General features: G+C 42.7%; 1 protein-coding gene and 1 long non-coding RNA gene across 11 annotated transcripts in view; one reads left to right on the top strand and one right to left on the bottom strand.

Moving 5' to 3' along the window:
- Window positions 1-11,064: 11,064 nt before the first annotated feature.
- The window catches only part of FOXP1 (forkhead box P1), a 611,760-nt gene continuing 597,339 nt past the window's right edge, over window positions 11,065-25,485 (bottom strand). For all 10 annotated transcript variants that reach the window (XM_043886570.1, XM_043886571.1, XM_043886572.1 and 7 more), the window contains 2 exons: window positions 21,224-21,390; window positions 11,065-15,810 (listed from right to left, as the gene is read on the bottom strand). In XM_043886570.1, the coding sequence (XP_043742505.1) occupies window positions 15,666-15,810; window positions 21,224-21,390 (312 nt within the window). In that variant the 3' untranslated portion in view covers window positions 11,065-15,665. The remainder of the gene's footprint in view (window positions 15,811-21,223; window positions 21,391-25,485) is intronic.
- LOC122683058 lies at window positions 20,497-21,277 on the top strand. Its single transcript, XR_006337603.1, has 3 exons — window positions 20,497-20,538; window positions 20,896-20,960; window positions 21,158-21,277. It is a non-coding gene; the product is annotated as an uncharacterized LOC122683058 (long non-coding RNA).

Genomic DNA, 25,485 nt, shown 5'->3' with positions numbered 1-25,485 from the left:
GGACATCGATATTAAGTTCATTAAGTAAGTCACCTGATTCTGGGCCAAAAATGATTCTGCTGGATTTCCAAATTCTTGATTTCATTGAATTCAAACTGTATGATTGCCCCAAAGTTGATTCTGTTTTCATGGGATAAAGATCTTCTACCTTCCTTGTGTTACTGAAACCAAAATTCTTCCTCTTTCCTGCCCCCATCACACCTGCCCCCCAGCATATATCCAGCCGTAAACTCTTTGTAACTCTAGATTTCTTTCATTGACTGCCTACTCAGCATCTCAAGTTCAGCGGTCAGCAAACCTCTTAAGTTTTTTCTTTTTTTTCGGTGGATAGTTTTTCTTTTTATAGTTGCGTTACCGTGTTGTGTTAGTTTCTGCTGCACAACAACGTGTGTCAGCGACATATATCCCCTCTTGCTGGAATCTCCTTCCCATCTAGGTCACAACAGAGCATTGAGTTTGCAGTACTATATGGTCAGTTGTCATTATATCTACTTTATACATAGTAGTATGGAATATTATTCAATCATAGAAAGGAACAAACTTGTGCTGTTTACAGAGACATCCATATATACACACCTCTTGAATTTAAAATGTAGATCAGTCTTCTTGAGGTCTTCCCAGTTGGTTCAATGGCAAATCTGTTCTTTCAGTTTATCATACCAAAACAGCTTGGAAGTCTTTACCAACACTTTTCATGATGGACCATGTTGTGCTTTAGTCGCTAGGTCGTGTCCAACTCTTTGCAACCCCATGGACTGCAATACGACAGGCCTCCTTGTCCTCCACTATCTCCTGGAGTTTGCTCAAGTTCATGTCCATTGAGTCAGTGATGCTATGTAACCATCTCATCCTCTGTTGCCCCCTTCTCCTTTTGCCTTCAATCTTTCTCAGTATCAGAGTTTTATCCAGTGAGTTGGCTCTTTGTGTCAGGTGGCCAAAGTATTGGAGCTTCAGCTTTAGCATCAGTCCTTCCAATGAGTATTCAGAGTTGATTTCCTTTAGGATTGACTGATTGGGCCTCCTTGCAGTCCAGGGAACTCTCAAGAGTCTTCACCAGCACCACATTTCAAAAGCATCAATTCTGGCACTCAGCCTTCTTTATGGTTCAACTCTCACATCTGTACATAACTTCTGGAAAAACCATAGCTTAGACTATATGGACCTTTGTTGACAGAGTGATGTCTCTGCTTTATGCCGTCTAGGTTTGTCATTGCTTTCCTTCTAAGAAGCAAGCGTCTTCTAATTTCATGGCTGCAGTCACTAGCCGTGGTGATTTTGGAGCCCAAGAAAAGAGCATCCATCACTGCTTCTACTTTTTCCCCTTTTATTTTCTGTGAAGTGATGGGACTGCATGCCATGATTCTAGTTTTTTTTTTTTTAATATATATATTTATTTTTGGCTGTGCTGAGTCTTGTTGCTGCCTGAAGGCCCTTCTCTGGTTGCAGCAAGTAGGGGCTACTCTCCAGCTGCAGTGCGCGTACAGATTACTCAGGCGGTGGCTTCTCTTGTTACCAAGCACAAGCTCTAGAGTGTGTGGGCAGCTCTAGAGTGTTCAGGGTTTAGCAGTTGTGGCACATGGGCTTAGTTGCCCTGCGGCAGGTGGAATCTTCCTGGACCAGGGATTGAACTGGTGTCTGCTGCATTGCGAGGCGGATTCTTAACCACTAGACCACCAGGGAAGCACGATTCTAGTTTTTTTGAATGTTAAATTTTAAGCCAGCTTTTTCGCTCTCTTCTTTCACCCTCATCAAGGAGCTCTTTAGTTAAAAAAAAAAAGGAAGCTCTTTAGTTCCTCTTCACTTTCTCTTATTAGAGCAGTATCATCTGGTATGATGGCCCATAGTCAGCAGCAAATTCTGTTGGCTCTGTTTTCAAAATATAACTCCCGCTGCCCCTTAGTTCCAGCCACTGTAGTCTCTCTTCCACCTGATGCCTCTGCTTCCATACTTGCTCCTTCCATTCACAGGGTAGCAGTCAGAGGAATCCGCTAAAACCCAAGTCCGTGGGTATTTTGCTTGTGCTCATAACCTCCAGTGGCTTCCATCTGACCAAGAAGCAAAGCAAGCGTCTTCACCATGAGCTCACCAGTGTTTGACATCTGTTCCATCAGCTTTCCATACTCGATCCCCACAACCTCTTCCTCACTCTTCTTCTAGACTCAGGACCTTGGCCTCCTCTCTTCCTTTTTCACAGAACGCTCTCCTCCCAGTTGTCCAACCACCTTGCTCCCTACAGATCTTTACTGAAATGTCACCTTATCTTTGAGGTCTTTGCTGTGGCAACCACCCCACTGGCCTTCTTCTAGGCTTTTTCTACCCACCTCCACTGCTTTATTTTTCTACTGACTGCCTATCACCGTCTAACCTGCTATGATCTGCATTCCGTGTCTGGAGAGGAGGTAAGGGAAAGCAAGGATTATTTTCTCCTTTGTTCACCACTGAACCCCCAGAATAAAAAGGTGTCTGACACAGAGTAGACACGAAGTATAGCTGTTGGCTAGATGAACGGGCCATCTCTAAGGTGAAACTAGATAAGAAGCAACCTGAGGGCTAGGGGGCATGTCTTTAAATGCTGAGAACTCAACACAGTACTTAGCACTAGTGGGGGGGGGGTAGCACACAATGGGTTTAGCGTTCCTAGCATCATTGGTATTTTTAGAGGGAACAGTTTTACCCTGTTCATCCTGATCCTGATAAATCTGGCAAACATTCTCCACAGGCGAGCCCATTAGAGGACGTTCCTCCTGCTGTGGGTTATTGTGATTGGCTGGGAGAGGAACGGATGACCCAAGTGAGACCCATCGGAATCCTCCCCTAGATATGACTGCCGGTGAAAACAGGGACCCTGACTCACAGATTCGACGCTGCCTGTGGCCACTTTCTTTACCACCCAGAGAAAGCCAGGGGCGGTATTCAGAACAGTCAGCCGCTGGCATGACACGGGCAGCGTCATTCCGAATTGGGGAGTAGAAACAGTGACACTGTCTCGCGGCTGTGTGCCGGCTGAGTGTCGGCAGCAGAAACCCGCCTGCCGTTGGGGACTGTGGGTTCCATACCCCACAGATGCAGTGTTTGGGGTGGGATGGGGAAGGGAGAGAAGAAGATATATTGAGGAGATGGGGGAGGAAACACAGACACATAGAATATGCGCCACTCGTGGAGTCCACTGTCTTTCTGTCTCACCTTGCTCTCTCCTTTACCATCGTTTATATTCTTAATTAATACCTATTTGAGACTGTGAAGACATTTTTTGAAAAACCACTACTTTTGGAGAGCTATGCTCAAGCATTAGTGACCCCTCTCTCTGTTTAACTGTGATTCTGTGTTTGAGCCTATATTCAGTCAAGCCTGAAGACAAATTCCCTCTGATTAAGAAATGAGAGAAATAATATAAAATGCATCCAAGTTATTCTCCAGTGACCTGGATCAACTATTCTTTTTTAGCATCTCGGATTATGTCGGACTTGGGGAGAGCATTTTGCTTCTCTTCCAGCTGCAAAGAGGTGCCGCTCTTCTCGCCAGTACAGTGTGTTTGAAGGTTAGAATCTTATTTATACAGTGATAGGAGGAGGGTCGTTCAGAACACGGATTTGGCATGCCACATGACTCTTTCTTATGAGGCCATGATCACGAGTGGTTCAGTCTGGGCTTCTGTCTCAAACATTATCTAGCCTGTTGCCATCCCTGACTTTTGGGGCTTTGGACACATAGGCCTCCTTTGATGTACTTGACCCTGGGAGCCTCCTTTCAGATCCTTGAACTTGGAATGCTCTTTCCTACAGTAGGGCTTTGATGCCTGTTGTTTCCTCTGTGAATTGCCCTCCGCTCCACAGTACATTCATTAGGGGTGTTTGATTACAAACTGGCAGATGCAAGAGGAGTTGTCGGCTCACGTGACTGAAAGCCAGAAGTGTACCTGTAGCTTCAGGCATGGCTGCCTCCAGGAGCTCAAATGATGTGATCAGTATATCTGTTATTTCTTGTTCCCAGTGTCAATTTCAGTCTCCTCTCCTGGCTTCCTGCCTTGGTCTTGATCTCAGCCCTCAGACTTTTCTGGGCTTCTACCTTTGTTTCCTTCTCTTTTGTCTCTGTTTCCTTTATTTCCTTTTATTTAGGTGGCTCCTTTCCACGTTACAGCACATATGGTCAGTTAGGACCCTCAGCTCTTGTCCTGGCCAATCAATAGTTCCTTCAAGAAGAGTATTTCTCTCAACAGTTTTAATAAAGACTTGGGATGACCTCTGAGGAAGAAGGTTAAAGTAAAGGTTAAAGGGCTCCTGAAGTAACATTTAGAGGGTAGGGAGGAGGGTGCTCTGTAATGAATAAGGGTGCTGTGTTTGCAGAAGAGAAACGGCTGCTGGGAAACAAAGTCATCAGAGGCCACCTAGATGACAGATGGTTCTCACTCCCCTTTTCAGGTTGTAACTCAGTCTCTTGTCTGTGCAGACCTGTTTCCTGACCCCGCCTCTCTAGAGCACATTTCTCTATAACATGTGCTTGTAACACTTGGAATTTTATGTTTCAGCATGACACGGTACAGCCTGGCTCCCAGCTAGAGTGTGAAGTATAGGAGGACAGGCCTTGAGTCTCTTTTTCTCAACACCGTATCCATGGCTTACTCTTCACACACACACACACACACACACACACACACACACACAATATCTTGTTTAGTCTTTATACCTATCTCTTGCCATGTGAGAGTGCTTACTGAAGCTTAGAGACATTTGCCCAAAGTTGCACAGTTATCAAAAGGGCCAGGGCAAGAGAAATTCTGTTTTTCTGGCTTCAGTTCCAGGCTTGCCTGCTTCTCCTCTTAGCCACTCTCATCGCGCTTGAGGCCCGTTCAGGGTGGTTCTGCAGGGAATGTGACAAAGTGAGTCTGTCCTCAAGGGGCTCATAGCTTCTTTGGGCATTTTGCCAGGGACACTGGATCTCAGCTAAGGTGGAGATTCTGGATATAAAGGTTTTAATGTACCTGTTAGGAAGACGTTTAATGGACTTTATAGAAGGACTCAAGAAGGGTATCTGGCTGCTCACCATTTCAGACAGGAGCAGAAATAGTCATTGACAGGAGTCAAGTCATAAAAATCTCATGATGAACAATAAGTTCAGAGTGTTGTCCACACTTGGGAATTGTTGTCCTGCCATTTCATTTAATAGTGGGCACAAATTAGGACTTTGGGATTAACATATACATGCTACTGTATATAAAATAGATAATCAATAAGGATCTACTATGTAGCACAGGGAACTACACTCAATATTCTGTAAAAACCTGGATATGAAAAGAATCTTGAAAAGAATGGATACATATATTTATATATATGTATAACTGAATCACTTTTCTCTATACTTGAAAGTAATACAACATTGCAAATCAATTAGATGTAAATTTAAAATTTAAAAAATACTGGGCACAACAGACTGTATGGATAAGGCTCACATTTAAATGGTTTTTGTCCACATTACTTAGTAACTTTGTAATATCTTAAAAATGGGCATCAGTGATTCCACTTGAAAGTTACATAGTCACGTGAGCATACTTGGTACCTTAGGTGAGAGGTCATTTAGACATAAGTGCTGGGATCAGTGCTAAGAGAGGGGCTAATGGAATCAGCCATGGAGGCAAATCCAGCTTCTCCTCCACACAGCCTTGAGCGTGTTACCCAGGAATCCCATGGTCCTCATCTGTAAGATGCTGCTCATCATTCCTACCTGGCGGGTTTGTGATGAGAATCTTAGATCTGATACCTGGCCTGCTTGGCTATGAAATAGTGGAATGGTTTATGTGGGCAGGCTCTGGAATCTGACTGTAGAAGTTGAAAGTCTACCTCTCCCCACCAGGCAGGGTGATGCTTATTGATTCACTCAGCAACTCCTGAGTGTCGATTTCTGCTCCTCGTGCTGGGGACCCAGCAGCTGAGCATACCGGCAGGGCCTCTGCCCTCGCAGTCGGAGGGAGATGGACCATAAGCAAAGACACAAATGAATGCAAAATGCTGTGAGGTGCTCAGGGCCATGGAAACAATAAAGTGGGTGAAGGGGATATGGAGTGTGGATGGGAGAGCGGGCAGCCAGGGTGCTGTGTACCCTGTGAGGTCAGGAAAGGCCACTGTGCTGGGATGTTTGGAAGGAGGGAGCCTGTGAGCCATGCAGAGGGCCAGGAAAAGCACAGCCACTGCAGAGGGAAGAGAAACCCTGAGCCCAAGTGTGCACCGAGCCCAGGAAGAACAAGGCGGCCCATGTGGCCCCAGGAGAGGGTGGAGGGGACAGTTCCCTCCCTGGAATGTGAAGCTCACCTCGTGTCACCTTCTGAGGAACTACTGAGCTGGACTGTGTGAAACACTGAGCTCTGGTAACAAGAATCACGATTTTGCCATACGCCTGGTCTATTGTCCTGGCTATGATAACTTTAGTGTTTTTCTATAAAATTTCTTGTTGACCTTGCCCTGCCTCAGACTCCAGCCCTCTGCCTCTGCTTAGAGCACCTTCTCCCTCCTTCTTCCAAGTCAAAAGACTCTTAGAGACACCCCTGGGTTTCACTTAAACATGGTGTGTTTCCAGAAGCCTTCTTGATTGTCCCCAGGGGAGGGGTGGACTTCCCTTCTTATTAGCATTCACTGCATTACAGCACAAGCTAATGTTTAAGAACTCTCTTTCCAGTGAACCAGGGGGTACAATGGGGCCAACACTCTATCTTGTCCCCAGTTTATCTCCAGCGTTTGAGCAGGTCATCAATTGTGCTTGCTTATTCATGGATGGATGGATGGATGGTTGGAAGCATGCATGCTAGTGAAATTTGATCCTAACAGGGCATATTAGAAGGCAGGGTTTAATTGGACAGTATTATATTAGTGGTTAAAGACAACAGAGTACCATGCAAAGTCATTCATGGTGAGATCATAAATTTTATCAAGAAAAGTCCTCAAGGGAGAATCTGTTAAATGTTTAGAATCTTACTTAAAATTGGCAGAATCCCTTCTGGTCATGTAGTTAAATGTCCTCAGTTCACAGGAAGAGGAAGGGGAAGACCTGAGATGAAAGTCACCCAGTGACTCACCAAAGTCACCCAGTTTGTGTGGTCAGGGCTGGGTCTGGTCACCTGGCATTTGGGTTCTCTTGCATTTGATTTGAAGAACATGCTGGGTACTGCTTGCTTCTAGCACCCCAGGATCCAAATACTGACATGCTATAAAGGATAATAAAATACAACACAGCTAATGCTGGGCAGAAGTGGTAGGGCTGTTTTTGGGGTTGGCTGTTTCTAGATTTGCTGCATTTTGTGGGCAGGAACTCACCCCTTTTGTGTGAGGGCTTCTAAGTCTTCCAGCCTAATTGAATACTTTTGAAAGCATTTTAATTTCTGGATTGGACACATCATGCTCCAACCTGCCTGGCAAATTCCCGCCCCACCCCCCTGCCCCTCACACTGGTGGAATTCTAAAGTAGCAAACTTGATTTGCAAATAAATTATTAGTAAACATTTGAAAGTGAGAAACAAATTATTCCTGAAACACTTAGCTCTTTCCTTCAAATACACACTTGAAAACTGCCAAGAATCTATTCCGTGAGAATGCTTGAATCTCTCCCTAAATCATAACACGGGTAAACTTACCGAAATATTTTTACAATTTTATTAGAGGTTTTAATTCACTGCTTTATCTATCTCTGTTAGACTGCAAAATAGCTTTAAATATTCAAGTGGTAATTAATGAATCTTTTATGTTGCAAATCAAACATTTTCATCTGAGCACTCGTGGAGTAGCAGTGAGGCAGGATTTAAAAAGTAATTGTTTCTCTGGATTCCACACTGTTGACTAGCATTACCTTAAGTTTGCATGTGTTGCCTGGTGGGGCTAAAGCTCAATGTGGAAGGTCTGCTGTCTTTCGAGGTCAGGATTTCTTAACGTATTTCTTGCCAGAGACATTCCCGACTAGATGGAAAGTCTTTGAATGTGGAATTTTTGCTTGAGTGCAAAATAATAAAAAGCATGTGTATGTTAAAGAGAGAGAAAAAAAAAAGATCAGCTTAATGGCAAATGAACATTGGGTTACATTAATATTCTATTACAGTAAAAACTTCTATTTAATAAATTTTCTCCAGACTTTTCCCCACCCCAGAAACTAATGTATTTTTCTAAGTGGCATGCCAACCTAAAGAAAGTATGTGATATATTTGATTTATGTTAAGTCAATAAGGTGCACAAGCCATTTAAAATTGTATTTTAAGTGTAGAAATATCAATCCAAAGTATAGTCCCTTGTATTGAGAAGGGAGGAGTATTAGCTTTTCAGAGGCTGAAGTGCCTTGTAAATATTATTCTATTTAGAAGATGTTGTTCAAACGTGCTGCTTTATGTCAAGTGGCAAGAAAGCAAGCACAAAATCCCAGTTTATTTGAGAATCGAAAATTAAACTGGTATTAAAGATTCACACAGCAAAATAGTTTTTCTTCAAATTAATGAGAAACAAGCCAGGAAGAGCGGCTCTCCAGAAAGCTCACAAAAGGACTGACAAATTCATCCCTGGAAGTTACCCTGTGTTCTTCTGTGGCCTCACAAATGCTGGACTGGGTGACATTTATGTATCAGAGCAATAAGCTAAACAGGAAACAATTTATGTCACCTAAAGCTTTTTAACAAATCGATGCAACTATTTGTAATTGCTTGTTTCACAAGATTAAAAGTGCTAAGGCCTGATCTTTGCTCACGGATTTGTGGTCAACCTGACCTGTGCTTCCGTTGTTTAAAAAAAAAAGAATTGGTGATCAGCAGTGACTTCCATCAAGTAATCCATATTGCTAATATTTCTGGAATTTTAATGTAGTTACAATTTATAGCTGATCAAATGTGGTTACCTAAATTGCTGTTGCTAGTAGACAGTTTAACTGTCTTTATTAATTACAGTATAATTTAATGTTTGAGTACCAGCACTTGTGTTGGTCATTTTTACAGCTAGAGCAGTTATCTGCCTTATGACGAACCATTTTAGCATTTTCAATGGAAATTTGCTAATATGATGAGTGATAAAAATGTCACACGCCGGTAAATAATGATTATTGCTTTGGCTGAAATTAATTCTTGAAAGGCCGGTTACCTTCAAATTAACATTATAACTTGAAGCTTGTCTTTTTCCCCCATTTTTCCTCCTCCCAGTATTCTTGGTATAAGCCAAAGAAAAGGCCGGTGGATCATTTCAAATGGATATATATGTGTATTTTGAGGGGTTACTAAGCATGGAATGTCATCTTACAATCAAGAGCAGAAATAAGATGATAGGGGGTTTTGTTTTTTAAAAAAATAAAATGCTGTTTAAAAATAAATAGAAATCTAGAATGACAGCTTTCTAAGCCAAATATTGTCCCACAGTTAAACCAGTGTTTTTGTATGTAATTTAATTTCCCTCCAATGTGAATTCTGTCTTAAATCTTTCATCCATCAGTCAGTTCCTTAAATGAAGGTTTGAGACCCAACTTCACTTTATTTAAAGAAAGACTACTTTTGACTCAACTACAATAAAGATGAAAGATAAATTGTGATTACTAGCCTATACACAAATATGTAGTATCATCAAAGAAGGCACAACCTAGTCAGAAAGACTAATTGCAGTATGATTTAATCTTTTTTGGGGGGAAGGGAGAGTAAAAACTATTAGGCAGTTGATTAGTGTTGGTGTGAAACTGGTCTTCCTCAGTTTATTTAGGCTGTTGATATAAAGGTTCCCGCTTAAAAGAAGCACCAACAGTTTGGGTTTGCTGCCTAGTTTATCTGAATGGCAAGCCTGAAGTAAAGATGTCAGAGAATGTTCCTGCATTAGAACAATTCCTGAAATACAAATAAAAATGTTGTATGCATCAACCAGCAAAATCTTCACTAATGCAGTGTCATACATACTTGGTTTGGGTCTTTCAGTTGACTCAAAAAATGTGTACATATTTAATTTTACCAACTGCATATGCTCTAAGCAGTGTTTATGTTTAAGCCTGGTATTTAAAGGAATTTCAATTAACCCTAATTTATTTGTAGTAGCTAGAATAAGAATTAAGGGTTCAAATGTTTCACTAATTATCAGACTAGCAGGCTTTTAGACAGTGGCATAACTGTTAATGAAAAGGGGCTACTACTCTGCAAAATATGTATGAAAAAAAATCTGTTTTCCTAATAAGGTCTTTTCAAAACAATGCTGAGGAAGAACATTTATATTTTATTCAGTGTCAGCTGGTCTTTGCCGAGTAACTACAAGGGCAATTTTCAAGACGTCCATTGGCTTGTGTTATGTGCTCTGAATTATATACATAATGGTTGTATGTCATTGTGGTTTGACCACTTAAAGTGCTGCTTTTGATATACCAATTTAATTTTTTTACTCAAAGAGAATGCCCAAATTAATTCATCCTTATAAATGACAGAATAGTATTAGAAATGGCGAATTTTCCTAGAGGTCTGAAATTCTTAAAAGATCTCAGAAATCAAGATAGTTTTTCTGGAAGTATTCAGTTATGGAAGCTTTTACTATTTGGTTCAGGGAAGGCAGCTATGGACCAGACATACTTTTTGATAGAATATTTTTATAAAATCATTTGTTCTAATCTCAGCATTTATCTTTATATGCAAAAAGATTTCTTGATGAGAATATTATAGACGGTGCATGTTTTTGACATTAGCATTTTATTTGGATGACTAATCTTGCAGATGTGAAATTTAAATGAATTATTCATGAAATTGCTTTCCTCGGAAATTTTAGTTTGCTCTTAATGCTAGTTATTCAATATTTTGTTTTTTCTATATAAAATATGATGGGGAAAAAAATCAGTGTGCTTCCTGGAGAGAACAGGTAACCTCCCCTTTTCTGTGTTTTTTCCCCCTAATTCTCTAAGTGGAGACTTTCACTTTGAAATCCTGAGGGATGAGAGCTTCAGCCCTCTGTGATGATGAAAGCTTTTAGTTAAGATTGATTTTAATTCTGGGTTGGAAGCAGCTGGTGCTAAACCTAAGGCATATGCCGAACATACACTCTCAGCAGGTCAGAAGGGGAAAGAAACTTAGGCAGTGGCGACTTTGACTACCAGTGTGAACAACCAGCATTTTTATTGCATTTGAGAATGCGATCATGTCAGTAATTAGTACTGACTACACAACATTTTTTTTTTATTGTCTGTATCCACAGACACGGAATGATGGAATTACAGTTGATGTCAAGGAATGAGTTCCTTTTATGCCTTATCAAAACAGAACAAAAAGAAAAAAAATTCTTGTTACTGGCAGCACATCTCCACGGAGCACCATGCTCACAGTCCGGGCTGTACCATCTCCACGCAGGCTTCTGGGTAGCGCACATCGTGAGAACTACACGGGGCCCACATAGATGCCTTTGGAATTGTTAAGTCTCATTCTCGGGAGAGAAAAGCCAAACCGATTCTCAGAAACATCCGGAATATCCAGAGGGTCTACCGTTAAGCAAAAGGTCCCCCAAAGATTCAGAATCCTGACAAACATGTTCTTCTTTGTACCCTTGGAAACGGAGATCAAGCTGGAATGTGGAAAGGAGAGGAAATCTTTTAACTTTTTTTTCCCCCATGATAAAATTGCTTATGACGGACATTGCATTTCGGGTGAAGAATCCAAGGTGTCTTTACCAGGTCTGATGGAACGCTGGGAATCAGGTCGGAGCTGTCCAAAGGTGGCGGGGCTGGCGGTCACTCTTCCCATTCATAAGCCTTGGTATTTCCTTTCACTGCTGGTACACTGCAGGCAGCGCTAACTTGTCTCACAAGGACAGACTAGGGACAATAGGATGGATCCTCATTCCTGACGGTGCATCTGTCTGATGCGAGGGACTGTTCTCCCTAAGGTACGCTTTTCTTTGGAAAAAAAAAAAAGTAACAAAATTGTCTGTACATCTTGGCACCTTGTAAAGTTTTCTTTTTTTTTTTTTTTTATACAAAAAGTTCAATAGCTTTGACACTCTCATGATTAATCACTACTTCACTGATAAACTTTGAAAGTGTGACCCTGGAATTTCATCATGCAAAGTATTTACTGCAGCAGGAGAAAACACTTTTTAAAACAACATTTTTTTTTTCTCTTTTCAAATGTATGAACTCATTTACGATAGCCAGAAGGGCAATGGTAGGATAAACACAAGGGATTGGAATGTATCAAAAAACAGATTAACACACACCCGCTCGCACACACACCATAAAAACCTGTACAAGATGCTCTGATCAATGAGAACAGGGGAAAAAAAAAATCTGTCAACTATGTTACAATTTAAAAGCCAAAAAAAAAAAAAAAAAGTTTGGGAGTTTCTCCCTCCCACATGTCAGGAAATGTCATCCGATATTCTTAAAGCAAGAATAACTAAATAAAATACATGTGCAGCATATTCTGCAATTCCATTACATACAGTAGTTTTTTTCCAAAGCTTTTTTTTTTTAAAGTATTGTTAATATAAAGCAGTTGCACAAAAAGCAAAGGTGTTTTGACAAACAGGTGTATGCATTTATTCCTTTTTAGGAACAATATCTAAAAAAAGAACCACCCTCCGCCCTCCCCCAAAAAAGACAAAGAGTCACACAGACACATCGGGATATATGTACAACATAATAAACCCCATCCTAAAGAAGCAACTGGGATTACCCCCAAGGGATACAGAATCAGAATTGGAAACATCAGAGTGAAGTTTGCTTGCTGTAAAGCCTGAGATTCTTTTTTTTTTTTTTCAGTTGGTTCTTCTGCAAGGCTGTGATACCTGCAAAGATACGTAAAATCTAATTTTTCTTTTTTTTTTTCTTTTTGCTACAGTCTTTAGACTAAGCATGCAAGACATACGACTAAGTGCAACTGAGTGAAATGTATTTTTTTTTTAAAATTTTAATCATTCCCTAAAGGTTTGAACTGAGGTATGCGTACTAACAGTTTCTCATGCTGTTAACTTTACTCATGTCTAGCTACACATGCTGAGAATGAACTAATCTACCAGATTTTTATCCTCTTTTGAATACCAAACTAACCAGCAACCACTCAGTTTAGAAGCACAGGGCCCCCTTCCCATGACCCTGTCTGGCTACTGCCTGCACATCATGACGCTGCCTGGAAAAGTTGGGGAAAAAAAAATGTAAGTCTCGAGTGACCACAGACTGCCCTTTATAGAGAAAGCAGTGTGAAGCTTCAAAAGTAACTGCCAAAGAAGTTTTTCTACCAAGCTTGTGAGTGGACAGGAATGTTACTTTTTTTTTTTTTTTCTTTTTAATGAAAAATGCTGAGGCAAGCCTAATCTGAAAGAAAGGAAGGAAAAAAAGAAAACCTTTTAAAAAAATAAAACAAAAACCTGGAGGATATATATGACAAGAGAAACTAAAATAAACGCAGTGATCATAGCACAGTCCTTAAACAAAAGTGGCATATAATCTTTCTTTGAAAAGAAATGTCTTCTAGAAATACTATTACACAGTCTAGTTCAATTGTGGAAGCTTTTCTGTTCTCTCTGAATTTTACCTTCATTTTACCATAACTGTCTCCTGGACTGGACACCCCCTAAGTTTCATGTGCCATACACTGTGGTTTTTTTTTTTTTTCTTGGAGATGGTACATCCTTAATACTGTATCCTATTTCTCCCTTCAGTAGCCCCGTAATTTCTCTTTACAGGAATGAGTTTTGGTCTCTGTAGGAAGAAAACAAACAACAAAAAATGACTTAAAAAAAAAAAAGTAACTACTTTGGTTCCATTACCTACTTGGTCTCCTAAATGTCCTCTATGATGAAGGAGCAGTTGTCTCAAGTTAGCAATAGCCTATATCTCATCAATTGCCTCTAAATTATTTTGCCTCCTTTGATCAACAAGAAGAGGATATTTGGCTTCATCAGATAAAGCATAAAAACAGAGAACATAATTTAACTTTGTGGAATATCTTTGGTAATTTTAGGGGAAAAAAGGTACAAAGCATATAAATTAAGCTCTCCAAATGGCTCTCGAACTAAAACAAGAGCGACAGTCCTAGATAAATAAATGACAGGAAAGGAGGTGCAAGTGGAAGCATTGAGGGATTCCAAGGACTGAGGCTGTACTGACCAATGAGCAGCACGTCCTGCACGTGCGGTTTGTCTCCCCGGGAGCCCAGGCCGGGCTGAGCCCCCATCTACCTGGTGCCTCGCGCTGCTGGCGGCCGGGACTGGACTGGTGGGAGAGGCCGCCTCACACACTGGACTGCAGCACCAGGTCCGCAGAGGGGAAATTAACTCCTCAGCTTCTGCTGAGCCCAGTCCTCATTAACTCACAGAACCAGCTCAAATGGAAATCTGATTTGCATTCAAACAGATGAATGCCACCAAGCAGGTCTGAATGGATGTTTCCATTGGGGGCCACCAGCACTTTCTGCAGAGTTGCTCAGGGAAGCCAGCTTTGGGGCCATTTTGCAAACAAAGCAACTCATGCCGGTTTTAAGGACTGTGAGAGCCTGCGGCCCATCTCAGCCAGGTCATTCCAGGGAGAGCCTTCTCCGGTCAGGCACGCTGTCAGTGTGGTGGGTTTTCTTTTTTTGGTTTTGGGGGAAGAGGGGCTGCTGCCTATGTCTCCTTGTGCTGGTAAATGCTGTGGCATTTATTAAGCATGACGGTAGATACAATATTTAAAAAAAAAAAAAAAGGAAAATCTGAAACAACCCCCTTCCCACCTTCCAATACTGCTTTGTGAAATGAATCTGCATGGTTCCTAGGGTGTCTCTAATTTTTTTTTTTTCTGTCATTCATTCTCTTTCTGGCAGGAACTTCACGTCTGGGTGAGAGGACCTTCACATGTAGAGTGCAGCATTTGGGACCTTTTTGCAAAAGACCAAAACGGAATGTTTTCTGACTTTTGAGAAAACAGTGGTGATGTCTGAAGGGAAATGGAATGAGTGACAGAAAACTACGAACGAGAAATGACATTCAGCTTTGTATAATAAAAACACCTATTAACATTCATCACAAGGTACAGAAAACTTGAAGCCTCCAAGAGGCCGCGGGCCCAATGGAGGCCTGAGGTCAGAACTTAAAATGGTATAGGAGAAGCCAAAAAAAAAAAAAAAAAGGCAATACATTAAAAAGTTTGGGATAATTATTTTTAAACCCTCCCCCCAATACACACACAAAGGCTTTCCCCATCCCAACTGGAAGCAAAAAAAAAAAAAAAAAATGGAGTAAAGGCAGTGATAATCAACATGCAGTACTGTGCAAATAGGTCGTCCATTGGAATCCTTAGATTCTGGGCAGAGGCTTGGTCTGCAGCTCAGGCGCACATGCTCAGTTGGGTGTCCTCGTTGTGCAACGTCGGAAGGACTGCAGTTCAAAGTCTGCTGCTAAAAGTGAATCAGTTTAGCGAATTTACAACACTGATGTTGACTGTTAAGAGAGGAAAATCCCCAGTACCAAACAAGTCCATCCAATGCACAGAGTACAAATTCCTTTTTTCAACAAAAAGTAGAAAAATCAAAAATACTCCCAAATGGGATTCTTGATGGCACTAAGAGTTAACACATTGCAGAGTTGTCAAAATGTAGTGAAAAATCCTCCAGACTGTACAACCAATGGAGAACGATTTCACTGCCAACTTTTGACATGTTTTGTTTTGTGTGTGTGTTTTCTCCCCCCAATCTTCACACTCTTGGGGTTGGCCTGCCCAGATGTTCACTCCATGTCCTCATTTACAGGTTCATCTTCGTAATCTCTGTCGTGGTCAAAATCTGGACTGTGGTTGGCTGTTGTCACTAAGGAGAGCGGCCCTTCAGCTTCCTCGGGGTCCAGAGGCTCTTCTTTGACGTGTACAGGATGCCTGGAAAAGCAAGAGAAGGTTCACTGAGGGGATTTCCCAACTCAAGGTAAGCTGGGTGTTCTGGGGAACACGGAAGCCACGGGCTAGGGCTCTGACGTTCTATACGGCAGCCACTAACCCCGTGTGACTGTGAAAATTAAGACAGTTGAAAATTGTGCTTCTCAGCTGCACTGGCTACATTTTAAGTGCTCCAGGGCCCCCGTGTAGGCTACTGGCTACCATACTGGATTGCACGGAGGGAGATTCCCATCAGCCCAGAAGGGTCCCTGGAAGGAAGCATCAGTGGGGTCCTCCCACGGTGTTTCTAACAGTGTGATGTGCACGTGTGTCAACATGGGCTCTGGTTAAAATGCAGCCTGGGACTTTCCATCTCTGACCAGCACCCCACTGATGCTGCGAGTCCAAGGACACACTTTGGGTAGCAGCTGACAGGCCTTGGAGTGGCCTCCCGCACAGAGGAAAACACAGCTTGAAATCATCCCTGAACCAAGAACCGGTAACGCAAGGGGAGTTTGTGGGGACCAAAAACTGAGGCTGGGCTAATCGCGGCTCGCTGTGTGTTTTGCTTTGCTAGTTAACATGCAGAACCTGTAAAAGAACTCTCCGGAGACCGACCCCAAGCGAGGGTCTATCATTAATCAACTTCAAGCAAACACAGCAAAGAGACACCATGATACATGCTGGAAACTCCAAATTAATGCATATTTTTACAAACTGTCAATAAGGCAAGAAAAGCCCTGCCAGGAAACACAAACGGAGAGGAAAAGGTGCGCTCAACACAACAGTATGATAAGAAAGCAGAGCCCCGGTCAGAATAATAACGCTGTCAGCTGTAAACAAGACTAAACAAGAGGCCCGGCTGGTAGCGGCCACCAGGACGCGCCGGGCTCTGATGAGATCTGCCAACGCGCTCATTACAGCCCAACGCACAGTTCACCCGAAGGGGCCGGCGGGGGACCACACGAAACCACTCCGATAACAACTGAGAAATGTTGTTCGTAAATCATATTTACAACCGATCCTTTTGCAAATACAAATTACTTTCCGTTGTGGGGCTTTTGATATGTAAAAGAGCCATTCAAGTTATAAAACCCGGTCCCCATTCAAGTTTTAAAAGAAAAAAAAAAAAGATCCCATTGCAGGGACAGGCTACCAAGGGTGGATTTTTTTCATTCGACTTTATCAAGTATTAGTAATAAGAGGTGGTGCCGGGGACTGCTGCCTCCCTAAATAATTGATGTTGTGTGCAAACCCTGAAGGCCACTTGAACCTTGAAAAACCAACAGAGGAGTGCTCCGGACTGCCCTTGCTACGGGGACCTCCAGAAGACCAACTGACTCTCAATTAGCAAGGCCTAGAGAGTGTTTGGAGGTGGATGTTGGGATAAATAGCTTTTAAAAAACAGAGCCCGTGTTCTTACAAACTATGTGCAAAATGAAGTATGCCTAGGTTGTATTAGAGTATGTCTCACTAGTTTGGCTCTGTATATTTAATTTGTTAATGGTCCTATTTATTTGTTTTCAGCGTCAAGATCCAGGACCAGATGCATAATTTGCAGAGCCCAGTGCAAAGTGAAAATGCATTTGAAACATTCATTGAGACTTTCCAGATGGAAACCGCTGAGCATTAAAACCTTCCAGTGTGGGATCCTTGTGAGACTGTGTCCATCTCATGCCTGGGAAGGCAGCCCTGGTAGGCCCCTCCCCTATATTCTTTCAGGAAGAATTGGGTGTGTGGATTTTTATTCCCTTTTTAAAAAATCACCCATAAACCCTAGTTAAGGGAGGATATTTTGTTTAGTCTATCCTCTCCCATTTGAGGTCATGTTTTCACATATTGCAAACACAACAGGAATGTTATTTTGCTACCTTTACAGTTTTAATTTTTATGACTAGATGAGACTCCACTGCGCTGACTGACAGGTTAGCCCCTTAATACTTTGGGAACTGTCTTTCTCACCTCTGTACCCTTCAACCCCGCTGTGCTCTTTGTTGTAATACAGTGACCACTCCTATCCATACTTCTGTTGATTTATCAGCTTAGGATAAATGTCTGAGAATGAAACTGTTGGAGCAGAGGCTAAAACATCTTATGGTTCTTATGATTTATTGCAATGTTAATTTCCAGAGAAGCTCTATCAATTTAGACTCAACCTCATCAGCCCCAAGTGTTGCTTTTCAAATACGGTGTGTTGCTGAGCAGGTATAGGGGAAGTTCCGGTTACCTTCAACTGCATTTCTCGGGTGGGTGACTGACAATGGTGAACGTCACTTTATGTTTGGGCTTCATATTAGCACTACTGGAACTGTTACTTCACCCCCTCCTATCCTCTGGTAGCATGGTTCTGGTAACAGTTTGGACAAGAGTGTTTTAGGGTTGTGTGTTGCCTGAACTGTGAGTCAGCTGTGTTTTCCATTTTCCTATTTTCATTTTTTTTCACAGTACCAGATACATTCATCTTTTCAGGTTTATAAAGCTCAATCTGATGACAGAAATGATACAAGGGGGCTATGGGTGGGAGGGGTGGGAGACCCTATGAACAACTGGAGAGTCTTAATGAAGTTTTTTTATAATTTGAGACTTTGACAAATGTTTGGCTAGGCAAAAGAAAAAATCAGGTATGTGTCACTTCCCCAGACCCTGACCCCAACCCCAACCCCAACAAGGTAGAGTTCACACGGGAGAATATTTGGTTCCCTCCTGAAACCTGCAGGCAAACTTCAGTGAGATTATTTTCCATCCCAAAGACACAGGTGACGACCCTGTGCACCCTGGTTCAAACCCAGCACCTACTATCGAGTGGAGCCCCAGCAAAGGTGAACTGATCAGATCTATGGTGTGACAACCCGCCAACACAACCAGGTGAGATGTTAAGGCTTCTTAGAACTCCAGGGAAATGAGATCCAACTTCACGACACTCCGTGAAACCAGCAGATACCCCCTGAGTGGGGCCACTGCAGGAACATGGGCAAGTAGGGTTTTAGAGAATGAGAAAGAGCGGCTTTGCATGCAAGATCCATTTGAGGTAAGCTGCAAAGTCCTTAAGACACTGTGCTTCACAGTCACCCCCCTGCACCCTGGGAGTCGGGGCCGCGCGTGGTGCCCTCTACGCTCACTGGTCACCTCCTCCCTTCTCTCTGACTCCTGCTTCCGAAAGGGCTTGCAGTGACTGACTGTGCCAAACCCCACATTTTCCTTCTTAGATCTAACTGCTTTCTTTAGCCACTGTGGGAACAGTAGGGTTTTTAAAGTGAGCTGACTGCTGTCTAAAGGCACTGTGTTCAGAGAGTGTGGGGACAGCATGGAGTATGTGCTTTGTACGATAGCTCCTTTAGCTCCTCCCAGGACGAACGTATAATACTCCAAAGCCATACTTATGGGACTACTTTGTAGTGTTCTGAGAGAGAAAAAATGTAGTGGTATTTGAGTGTCACAGGAAAGGTAAGAAAGAAGAATTCTATGTCAACACTAGATAGCAGCTGGGCTGTTACTAACAGTGTCCTTTAAGCCTTGCTGTAAAGTGTACGATTTGAGTTATTCCAATAGAATAATAGAAAGGTTAGGAGACAGTCTGCATCATAGCAGGTAATGCATGTTGGATAAGAATTAAAACTCCATCATTATAGAATTTGCTTAATGGAAATGTGAGATGAAAAAGGGTAACCATCTCCAGCACTGAGAGTAGGCACAGGAAATGGGCTGATGACATATAATTCTTTTTAGCAAAATAATTTATTGTACCGTACACCTGTGAGATTTGAGCAACAAACAGTATGCTTTTTGACATCTTTATACAGGGTTTTTTTTTTTTAAAAAACAAACCATCAGTAAAATCTTCACTCTGTTAAAAATTAACCTGAGAGCTGTGAAACAAGATTTCTGGTTATATTGGGGTTAACTCAAAGTTTCCATAAATTAACTTTACAGTGACTATTTTATACAGAAAAATTAGCATCACTCAACACTGCTGTGTGAGTTTTTATCCAAATATCTTTCCTTTTTTTTTTTTTTTTTTTAGTGATTTTTTTCTTTTACTATAAACACAGGAACACACACCAACGAAACCTTGGAGTTCTGTGGGTACTACGAGAAACTCTCTCTTCCACTCAGTAGCTTCAGATGTTTTTGCTCCACAGTAAGTATTTCCTGAAGTAGCATACACAGCAATTTATATTTGCTCTGAACTTCCTTAATATCTTAGTAAATACTCCTGTCATGACAATGATTTAAAGATGAATGCGGGTGTGATAATAAAGTCAGAAACACCAGGTTGCTAGAGGAAGGATGATATATGGCAGTGGCAGCGTGAGAGATAAACACGTTCTTAAAATGTTGTGGAGGAAATGCTAAGGGACTGTTGTTATGAATTTAAAGAGACTATTTTCATCTTTAAAGATCCTTTTCAAAGCACTTTGGGCATGAAATTCAAATGCTAAATAATCAAATTTCAGATTCCTCCAAAGCCACCAATTACCCACACTGGCAGACAGCATTTTGCCTTTGTTGTGAGATGCCAATTCATTCTGTTGCTAATTGCTACAGGTCATATTTTCCATTCTGATCACTCAAATGCTCTTAAACTAAGATGTTGGTCAGTAATTCAGAAGCATTGTGTAGACAAGGGGTCTATTTCTAGGGGCCGACAGCATGGTAAACGCTGCATTGGTTTACTCCTGTAAAGCGGGCGTTGGTTTTACAGACACTCGCTAAGAGGGAGAAGCATCCCTGGTGAGTCCTACGTGGGAAAATGGGGTTTCTTTTCTCTTTGAAACTTCTTGCGAGAGAGGGAGCTGTGTCACCCTGCCTGCCACCCGTCGCCCACTCCCAGGGGCATCACACACGCAGGACGGACAGCCCTCACCCAGCACTCCGCACGGCTCTGGGCGTGCTCATTATACTGCCGTCTGCTGCTATAATGCCCCTATTAATTTTCCTTTTGATATTTTAAGAGCAATCTATAAATCATGCCGTCTTTCCTTCGTGCCATCATTAATGCTTGGTAATAGCGCTTCAGCGTGGCGTGCGCGGCTCCCCATTATCCCACAACCAAGTAAACAAGCCTCCTCTCCCGCCTGCTGGGTTCAGCGCGCGGCACGTTGGACGGACAGTGAACTCTGCCCCAGGATGCTTACTGCTTCTAGGAGGAGAAGGTAAGGTGGCTGAAATAACGGCCCGAGCTGACCGAGCAAGGGCAAAGAGCGCAGGCATCAGCCCCTTTGCGGCTTTGGGCGTTTGTGGGGCTGCAGGAAGCCCACTGCCTTTATGGGTCGGATATAAGTAAGTGGTCCTTTTAGCTGCGAACCGAGTTAAACGTTTCTGGAAGCACCCACTTCTCCCTGGGTTCTAGGAAGTCAGAAATGACAGAAAAGCTGGGGGATCTGATAGCGGAGGTGCTGCAGTGGCCGGTACTCACACAGCTTGCAGAGGGGATCGGCCCGGACTGCTGTCGCTCTCGTTGCTGTTGGTGTGCTCCATCGCCCCGTTCAGCTCTTCCCGGATCGCGCTGGCCAGGCTGCCCAGAGTGGGGTTCCCCATGGAAGCGGTAGTGTATAGAGGTATACTGTTCTCAGCCATCGAAGCCTGCCATCAACCCAAAGAAAATGTATGAAGACACAAAGCGTACACAGACAGGGGGGCTACCAACTACAGGCGGGTTTGATGGTCTTCAGTTTCCATTCATTCTGGTGTAGTTGGCAAAGACAAGTCTCTAATAGGTCTAGAAGGGCTGTGCTTTAAGGGTCAAGCTGATGATGACACACGTCCCAAGCTGGGTTCCAAAGAGCTATAGCTGGAGGGACCGAGGTGCCTGTGAGGTGGAGGCACAAGCTTTAGACAAGGCTATCTTATAACGAGTTTTCTGTCTGAAGCCTTTTTTCAAGAGGAACTGAATATTTCCAGATCACAGGGAAATGTAATGGAATTTTCATTTCTTTATCCACTTCGATGACTCCACTATTGGATATTAAAGATTTGATCAGATTATTCTGGCTGCAGAGCCCAAACTTATGAGAACTTCCATAAACATTTACGTCTCAGATCCTATAGAAAAGGAAGAGATTATAGAATTGGAATCAATTTTTATCTCCCCTCCCCATCATTTCTGTTTTAATGATTTTTGAATCTTTTTAGTGTACTCAGAGATAACTGGTTGAAGGTAACTCTATGCAATCTTTCAGGTTCCAACCAATCATCTGGAATTTGAGGACCAAGGAAAAAAGAAATCTCTGGCAAAAGGAATCTGTAAATCACATTTCTTTGGGGGTACGTAAGTACATCCATATCGAAGGTGACAAAGTCACTCTAAGTTGAGTGTCAGCAAAAAAGTGTGGAAATGGAGAGAAAAAGAAAGATATCCTAAACCCTATGGTCAGATATACGGTTCATTTCCTATCTTACTGCACTTGAATAAAACGACCACCCAGTCTGAGATGCAGACAACAGTCAGACCTCTCACTGGCCTAAAGTGTCCATACTGTTTCATTTGGGTCATGATTCTGACCTAGTAACTTTGCATTTTATTAAAGAGGACAGACATTCAAAAACTGGCAGCTGTAATTAGACCAAGATTTATCAAACTTGTTCTCTTGCAGACGACACTCGGCCTGGTTTTCCATCCTAATGAGGTAAAAGTACAATCACAAGACAATCTGGCACAGTGACTCCAACTGGCCACTGACGTAAGAGCCCAAACGATTCTAGAAGCCCTGGCTCTCGCGACCAAGTAAAAGTCAAAAGTGAAGAGGGAACAGGTGCAGAGCTGGGCTGCAGGGAATCTGCATGTTAAAAGAATCACAGTCTTGCTCACTGTACAAGGTCCAAAGCCAGAAACGCCTTTGAGTGCTAAGTGCAGGGACGGACGACCTGCCCACACCTAACAGCACTGGCTAAGGGAAGACTTCAAAGCCAGGCCCACTGCAAGCCCACGGCTTTTCCTTCCCTCCACTTCTGAATTTATGTAACTGCCTTCTTCTAAAAAGTGGCGGGGGGGGGGAAATCCCATTTTCATTTCCAAATGTGGTGAACTCATCTTGACGAACAGCACCTCTGAACATTCCTCACTCTCCTACAGTTTGTCAAATAATTTGCATCAAGTACTTTTTTCCAACAGATCTCTTGTAATTGCAATAAAACATTTTTTCTTTTTTTGGCAGAGTGAAAAGTCAGACCCGTTGCCTGATCCGCCCCACACCAAACTGCAGCTGGACACACACGCTGGCTGCCTTTCCTTTAGACAACACAGTGGCCCTGTGTCTCCCTGACACGGACGTTCTCTGGGACCATCAGTGAGTCTCTCTCACTTTCACAGCTAGAAGGCAGCAAGAGAGGGGCCAAGCTCGTTTGGTATTTTTTTCTTGCAGCTTCTCCAGTCAAAGATGGAGAAGTACATACAACACTGAAATGTTCCCAAGAATGTATGCTTTGGGATGAGCTGGACGGGGCAACCTTTTCAGGATGATTCATTCTCTGTGGCTCTCAGTATGTTCTGGGTCAAGGCCATTTCTGATGGGAACTGGATCATAAAACACAGGCTGACACTGGTGAAAGGCATCCAAAGGTAAGCGCTTACACCGATCCCTTGATTCTCAGACAAAAAAGACATAAATGAAGAAAACCAGCGTGCTCCTCTTTTGAAAAAATGATGACGTGGGCTGCAATGAGAAACGCGGTCGCTCCTACATAGACAGCGTCTTGGACATTCTCAGCCTGAGTGACCAAAGCCACCTACCCGAGCTTAGAAAACTTTCCACCAACGGCTTAGGTCTAACCCAATGGCTCTTTTTGTACTTGATGTCTATGTTGGAGCAAGGGGTTGCAGATTTTATAAAGGACTGGTCCAATGCAGAGTACATGGTTTCACATCACACTGGCCTCTCTACCCCCCAAAAACAAAGGTGCTTAAGTCCTGTCCCTCCTGGAGCCTTAACTGCGCTGAGATCCCAGCGGGGAGAGGCAGTCTATAAATATGAAGCTTTACGGTTACCCTTAGTTACTTCACTTTTTCAGAGCATAATGCAATCTGTCCCGAGTCCAATGTTTTATTTCTGTAGTGGATTCTGCTGTCCTATTTTATATATTGTATATCACGCGTTATGTTGCTCTAGTAATCTTTTGAAGATGTTGTTCCACTATTATTTTTACTTGCTTTGAAAAAATGGAAGTGGGCAGGAAGGGGAGGCCTGCTGGTAGACTCTTTATTTAAGGTGCACGGTGGAAACTTGTCTGAAGGGACTGTCTACTGACCAAGGACCCAAACTCCTGGAGCAGAGGAAGAAGATCCATTCCTCAAATCATGATTTGAGACCCAGGTCTTCACCTCACCTCAGGATAGGTACAAAGGATTCTTGGGAAAATGGTGGGAGAGTTTGGGGCTATCACTCAAAGTAAGAAAGCATCCTAGTGGAAATTAGTCACAAAGTTAAGAGAATCCAGAGGCTGGAGGATCACTGCTGCTGGTGGGCTGGGTTTTTTTTTTTTTTTTTTGCCTGGCAGCCTCATGAATGTCAAATGTGCTTGTAATCTGAATACCATTCCAGATAGAGCAGCCTTTAAATTCACACTTCATAAGACTCCAGGGAAAATAAGCTACTAATGAATGGTATTTACAGTGGCGGCATCTAAGTGTGCGTTCATTTGCTTTTCTAAAGTTACTGTGTAAACTACAAGTAATTAAAAGAAACATAGAAAGTAGTTCCTCCTATTAAATTTGGTTTGGGCTGTGTGTGTGTGTGTATATATATATATATATATAATTACTGAAAAGCTAAGCTGAGTGAATTTGCCTCTGAACTCAAAAGTGTGTTAAGGCTGTGTATGCTCCATCCTCAGAAGCCTGAAGGCTTCGCTGTGTAAACTGGGAAAACAGTTCTCTAGGACGCAGGGCAGGTGCTCAGTGAGAACAGGAAGATTATTCTATCGCCTCTTCACCCAACTCTGTTCCCTTTAATGCCGAGTGTCTCCATCGTGTTTTCATCATCATCCCCTGAAGGAGCCTTTTTAAGACGTTTGCTTCTCTGTTTGTGCCCTTCCCTCAGGAAATTTTCATTTCGGCCCTTTGAAGGGGCACAGGACTTGGTCACATCCGTATCAAGAACGCAGGCTGCGGAGGTCCACAGGACCCTGTCCGCCTATGAGCTCCGGAGGACGGGCCTGCCCAGGTGAGTCCAGTGACGTGTACTACAGTCCTCTCTCGATTTGGCCGTGACTTGACTGTTTGGTAACTGAGATGTGCAATAATTAGAAGGCTTGACAGATGCCAGGGCTGCCCTGGTAACTCACATGGGGGAGGTACCTCCCTCCTGCTCAAACCCCGCGTCTTCCCCCTCCTCCCCCCGCCCCCCACCACTGGTAACACCGGTTACGTAAGGACGCTTGGTTTGTCAGTAGGAGACAAACATCCTGCAAGCTTATTATGTAACCTTGAGCAATCTGCTGGAAACCTAGAGAGTCTAACTCTATTGCTTGAACAAAAACAGTTTACTTTTACCAAGTGAACCAAACCCAGCCTCCTCCTTCCCCAGTGAAAAGATGCTAAAATAGACTTTAAAAGGAGGAGAAGAAATAAAAAAGCTCTGCTTTCTCTTTAAACCCATGAACAATAGAAGGTCATGTGATACAGTAGCCTATCATCCAGCACATTAATAGCTGTGCTAGAGTAATTACACTTGTGGTATTTTT

Source organism: Cervus elaphus, chromosome 24 (assembly GCF_910594005.1).
Source record: "Cervus elaphus chromosome 24, mCerEla1.1, whole genome shotgun sequence".
NCBI classification, from domain to species: Eukaryota; Metazoa; Chordata; class Mammalia; order Artiodactyla; family Cervidae; genus Cervus; species Cervus elaphus.
This window is presented reverse-complemented; position numbering and strand designations above follow the sequence as displayed.